The sequence below is a fragment of the Lissotriton vulgaris genome, unplaced genomic scaffold, assembly GCF_964263255.1.
Source record: "Lissotriton vulgaris unplaced genomic scaffold, aLisVul1.2 SCAFFOLD_1172, whole genome shotgun sequence".
In the NCBI taxonomy this organism is placed as follows: Eukaryota; Metazoa; Chordata; class Amphibia; order Caudata; family Salamandridae; genus Lissotriton; species Lissotriton vulgaris.
The window spans coordinates 563,109-569,108 of NW_028251121.1; the positions used below are offsets into that span (position 1 = coordinate 563,109).

General features: G+C 53.3%; 1 protein-coding gene across 1 annotated transcript in view; it reads right to left on the minus strand.

The window, feature by feature from the left end:
- Nucleotides 1-4,617, minus strand: part of LOC147663021 (agrin-like) — a 558,200-nt gene extending 553,583 nt beyond the window's left edge. Inside the window, exon 1 of the mRNA XM_086950727.1 lies at nucleotides 3,928-4,617. Within this exon, the coding sequence (XP_086806853.1) occupies nucleotides 3,928-4,548 (621 nt within the window). The 5' untranslated portion in view covers nucleotides 4,549-4,617. The remainder of the gene's footprint in view (nucleotides 1-3,927) is intronic.
- Nucleotides 4,618-6,000: the final 1,383 nt, after the last annotated feature.

Sequence of the window (6,000 nt, forward strand, 5' to 3'; positions counted from 1 at the left end):
GCTTATGTCGCAGGAGGCGCTAGCACAAGAATGCCTTTAGGTACCGGGCACCACGACCACCAGTACCAGGTGCCTCCCGTTACCTCATGTCCCATGCATAACAGTGCAGTATGTTGTGTAAAATTGTAGAGCGGCTAATCACACGTGAGGGTATCCAGGCGCGAGTAGGGCAAGCCTGAGGGAGGGGGGGGGGGGGTGGGGGGGATGCCCGCTTCTCTGGAAGAGCCTTGTCTTGAAGTTCCATCAGAAGTCCACGAGGGAGGGGGAGGTTCTGAGCTTTTTTGGGAGGTCGCTCCAGGTCTTGGCTGTGAGGTACTAATGAGAAGGCACATCCTCCGCTTCTGGTCTCCTTGTCGTGATGGAGGTGTGCTCTTTGCAGGACACAGATTGAAGGTGTCTGGTGGGTTGGTAAAAGTTGAGGTGCTGGTCGAGGTAAGCTGGACTAGTGGTGTGGAGAGATTTGTAGGCATGGGTGAGTAGCTTGAACTTGCATCTTGCCTGGGAGCCAGTGGAGATTGTTGAGGTGTGGAGAGATGTGGTTATTTCGTGGGATGTTTAAGAGGAATCTGGAGACACGTTCTGGATGGGTTGAAGTTGGCATGGCACATGGGCTGGGATTCCGATGTAGAGGGCGTTTTTGTAATCAAGTCTACTTGTTGTAAGAGCCTTGGTGACCATTTGTCTGGTGTTCATTGGGATCCACTTGAAATCTTGTATAGCAATCACAGGATGTGAAAGCAGGATGAGCAGACGGTGTGGATCTGTCTGCTCATGGGTCGGTTGGTGTCCAGGATGATCCCCAGGGTCTTGGCATGGTCCGTAGGGGTTGGTGGGGAGGGGGGGCAAGTTTGGAGGACCACCCAGAGGCGTCCCAGGGGTGATTGGTTGTTGCCGAAGATTAAGACTTCGGTTTTGGCTGTAAAAACCTTATCTGCAAGAGGTGGGTCCCAGACACCTGCAGTCAGCAGGGTGCTTGCCAGTGCCTGTGCTTGTTTATTGTGACTATGCTTGTGTGTCCCTTACTTACGTTCCAGCAATAGCTGGCTCTTTTATTACATGTTTGCTCCCACGTTTCCTCCTTTGCTAGGTGTGTCTGCTCACATAAGCTTACTCACGTCATCCTACAGAAACAAGAATCCCCCATTAACTTGCTGCAGTAGATGGGCCCTTGTTACCTGGCAGTGGTTGAGGGGGGATGAGGGGTATTCTTGCTCCTTTACCATACACTACGACTGCATCATGTCTTCTTACCTTTGAGCCAGAAGAGTACAGTTCATCCCTGTAGCCCGTGAACCAAAGGTAACCCTTCCACCCCCCACAATTTACAGGGGGCCTTGCTCGACCCCAGTCTGTGTACATCTCTGTGTGACGGTCTGACTCAATTAATTTTTAGGGATACCCTCGCCAGGTTTTGCAATTCTGAGGGGTGCAGTTGTTTTGCTTCCTATGACTAAAGGAGAAAGGGCACCCACATGAGCCCACAACTCCCTCGACCGATGATAGGTGCGGGCCAACAGGTGTGGGGGACGATGGCCAACAGCAATGTGATGGATATCTTTTGAATTTTAGCAGGAGCCAGGCAGCTCCCAAAATGCACATGAAATCTGGTTCCAGCCCCGATTGGTGGGGTGGGCACTGAGGGGATGGCAGGGCGAGGAGTCTGCCATATTTAAGGCTTGGTGGCATGGGAATTGGCATTGTGCACTGTCTGGACACACTCCAGCGTCCTCACCGAATGGGTGGGCACTTTGGTGACTCTCCCCAGCCCTACACAGATATTCAGTTCGGGGGCAGGGGGGTTAAGATGGTGCCAGCACGAGAGGACCTTGTTATGGCCCAGTTGCGAAGGCCCTTCTCCCGTAGGTTGCCAGAGGGAGATCGATCAAGAAGGTTGGCTCTGCCATGGTGGTTTGGGCCCTGGTTTCTAGTTGACCCTGTGCTCCTAGTGTAGGGGACCAAGGCATTTTGTCCAGAGTTAAATTCAGTAAGGAGCCCTGGAGTTGGCAGAAGAGGCCAATTTCAGATCCCTGGTGCCGGAAGGGCCAGCAGGGTGGTCATCCCGGGCTCTGGGTGGAGCAATTATTTGGAGATTGATGTCTAGTTATCTCTGCGGGGTTTGAATGACCTGTCAATCTGTATTGTTGAAAATTTTACATGCAATGTTTAAGTTTTTATCTCCCATTTGTAATAAATGCAGCCTAAGAAGTGTTTTTTCCAAACCAATAACATCGACTCTGACTAATTTGTCTATCTTTTGGGTGGAGAAGTATTCCTTGATGAGTCTACTTCTTGGCGGTCCCCACCCTCCTTGGAGGAACCGTCATTTACACTTGGAGTAGATTTACACTATGTCCCTTTGAGTCAAAGTAGCTGTGCCCTAAGTCCCCTTACTTACAAAGGGAGCCACCTTGCAACTGGCGTATCCCTTACAGATCCACTCACCTTGCAGCAAGTCCTACCATCAGCAAGCGCGCCTTCACCGCAGTAGGTAGAGAACATGCCTTGAAGTTTTGAAGTAGGCGAGCCCATTTAACTTTAAAGTAGGTGTACCCATTGTCTTTGTCTATGGAAGGTAGGCGCCCTCCCACACAATTTACTTCCAGTAGATGTGCCCGATTCCTACAATCTTCAGTGATTGTACCAGGGCCCCATTGCACTACCACAGACGTGCTCTAATGCCTCTTATGTCACAAGGGGCACGCCCATTTCGCATTTAGTTTTCAGTCAGTGTTCCCAGTGCACCCTGATCCTTAAAGAGATGTGCCATTTAGCTGGTTGTAGGTGTGCCCCATATATAAAATTACCGCCTTGCTTTGCAACAGATGTGCCCTGTGCCACCGTACCTTGTACTAAAGTGTGTCCCATGCAACATACCCCTGCAGTGGGTGTGCTCCCAGTCTGCTTACCCTGTACCCATGCTCCGTGAAAAGACCTGAAAGGCTAGGCGTTCCCACAGGTCTCTTTATATGACTGTAGGTATGTCTCTCCTGGCCCTTAGAAATCGGGGTGTTTCCACACGTCTGCTATCATGCAGTAGCGGGTGTCTCTTTCTATTGCAGTATCTTTATCTCTCGTGGCCCTTAGAAAGCTATGTGTTTCCACATGTCTCATCATGCAGTAGTGGTTGTCTCTTTATATTGCAGTAAGTATGTCTCTTAGAAATATAGGAGTTTCCACACTTCTCCTCTCATGCAGTAGTGGTTGTCTCTTTATATTGCAGTAGGTATGTCTCTCATGGCCCTTAGGAAGCTATGCGCTTTCACAGGTCTCATCATGCAGTAGGCGTCTCTTTATCATTCTTTAACTGTCTCTCGTACCTCTTTATAGCAGTCTCTGTCACCACCGCACACCCCTTTACCTTGCAGCAGGTGCGCCCCCACAACCAACAGCCTTGCAGTGTGTACTCTCGCCATGCCCCCTAGGTCGCCACAGTACCTGTGAACCCCATATCTGTTACATCGCAGTGCGGTGCCCGCCAGAATGCCTACCGCCTTTAAGAGGGTTCATTTGCAAAAGACACGCCCACAGTCGTCTTTTCCTCACAGTAGGCAGCTCCTACGGGCGTTACCTCGCAGCAGAATAAATGTTCCGAACAACTCTTTGCCTTGTCATGAGTGTGCCCCGTGCCCCTACAGCAGACCTGGAGAATGCCTGTGTTTTTTGGGGGGTTACGTGCGCTCACGCGCTCCATTACCATGAAGTGATTGTTGATTTACATGCCCCTTACTTCGCAGCAGTAGGCATGCCCTCCACCTTTTATCAGAAGATATGCCCCTCTTACCCTGCCCAATGGGGGGTGCCCCTGTACCCATACCATACAGCGACAGGTGTGGCATGCTGCCCTTAACTTACAGAAGATGTGCCTCTGAACTTACAGAACAGGGTGTGCCCCCTTAACTTGTGCCCCTCCCTCCGTACCCCCCTTACCTTGCACGAGTAGGTGTTGTGCACCGGGTCCACGTTTAGGATTTCCTCCACGGTCCCGGTGAGTACCACATTCGCCTCCTCTTCCCGCCTCTCCAGCTCCCTCTCGGGGCAGGAGGCCGCCGACCCGGGGCACAGGGCAGCCAGGGTCAGCAGGGCGAGCCCCAGTGTCCTCCACCGGCTCCCCATAGCGAGCAGAGCCTCCTCCGGTCCGGGCGTGGATCCTTCCAGGTGCGGGGGGTGGCGCCGGGAGAGCCCTGCTGTTTCCTGGGAGAGTCTCGGGGGAGCCGTGGAACTTTGGAAGACACCCGTACCCTCGGACTCCCTCCTGCGGGTGCAGTGGGGCTCGGCAGTCTCCGGCGGTACTCGGCAGGGTCCCGAGAGGGTGCAGGTTGGGTCCCCAGGCGCTGTCCTGCTCTGCGCGCGTCCTCCGTGGGTCCGATGGAGCGGGTCGGCTCTGGCGCAGACCTCTGGTTCTTGCGTGTTCACGTGAGAGTCCCGGGAGCAGGAGGGCTCGTGTGCAGCGCCCCGGTACCTCTGCTTCCCCTCGGCTGCCTGCTTCCCTCTGAGTGCTCCCGGGATCCTGCCTGCCTCGCCGCCGCGGCTGCTGCTGCACATTTGCATGGAATCTGAATTGCTGATAAGAGGGGAGGGAAGGGGGCAGGAGGGCCCTGCCTGCTTGTGTCTCCCCCGCCCTCCCCCTTCTCGCTCTCTCACTTTCCTTATTGTGGAGAAACGCCACCCCCAGGAAACGCAGCCTCAAATCAGGTTAATGGATAATCAGGAACGCGCAACGTGATGTGACTTTTAAAGGTGCACGGAGCACGCCCTGCATGCAAATTGGGGTTCCGGGGGGGCTGATGCTGCAGTCCCCGCAGCCTAATACCTGCCACAGACGTCCGCAAAGACCCCCCGCCTCACCCCCCAAGTGGCAGATTGTGCTCTGGAATCCCGTTTTCGGGACAGTTCCAAACACAAGTCTCCCCTGCGTCCCATCGAGAAGTCTGGGCTCCAATATAATGCCTAAAGACGCCCACTCTTGGACAAGGGTCCAAGTAAGACCAGAACTGCCAGCCACAAACTGGTCTTAGAGGTGTTATTCTTTCCGCACTCCCATCACGAAGCCTGTACACAAGTACCAATGGGCACTTCTTGTCAAGATAGTGCCACACACCTGAGGAGAAGTTTATCCGGAGAGTCCCTGCGTGTGGGAGCAGCAGAGGAAAGAAACCACGGAGAGTTGCAGTTCAAACTGGAAGGTACCAGTCCTGAAGTTACAAGAAAGAAAAGACCCCAAGAATCTTACTAGTATCTTTTTTTTTTTTATAACTTTGTTTATTGATTGAAATCACAGTAGTACATAACATGATATAACGACATATTAATAATCCACATTTGTAAAGCGCACAATCACCCGTTAGGGTCTCTAGGCGCTGGGGGCCGTCGGGAAGATTAAGCAAGCTATTGCCTAGAGTCACATGGTGCTGGGCTAATCTGCCGCCGGTAATCGAACCGTGATCCCCAGATTCTGGAGTCAGTCGCCCTAGCCGCGGCGCCACACCTCATATTGCATGGTACCATTAGAAAATTCCAGTTCAACATCAATCAAGATTAAACAGGACATATCTCTTGCCAGTCTCTGTTGCCTGCGCATCTCCATTTCGATCGCGGGGACTGGTACCCTTAACCCCTCCCATGCTCGTGACAGAACCGTTCCGTCACGAGCCTCGGGTGGGCTGTGCTGGTGACGGAACGGTTCTGTCAACGGCCCGCTCGCCGCGCCTGCGCTGACGTTCTAAAGAGCGGGCGGGGCCATGACGGAACCGTTCTGTCACAAGCACAGCTCACCCGCGGGCCGAGACGGAGCGGTTCCGTCACGAGCACGGGAGCGCCATGCGACCTCGCCTCCCCCTTAGCGCTGCGGCGGTTAAAGGTCTCCGGCAAACCTAAGGAGTGTCAGACCAGAACCTGAGAACAAATATGTCTTCTACAAACCTAGGCAGCTTGGAGTGTTCAAAATCATGTTCCTGGGCCTTAGGAGTCCACAGGGCGCCACACTTCTGTGCAGAACTACAG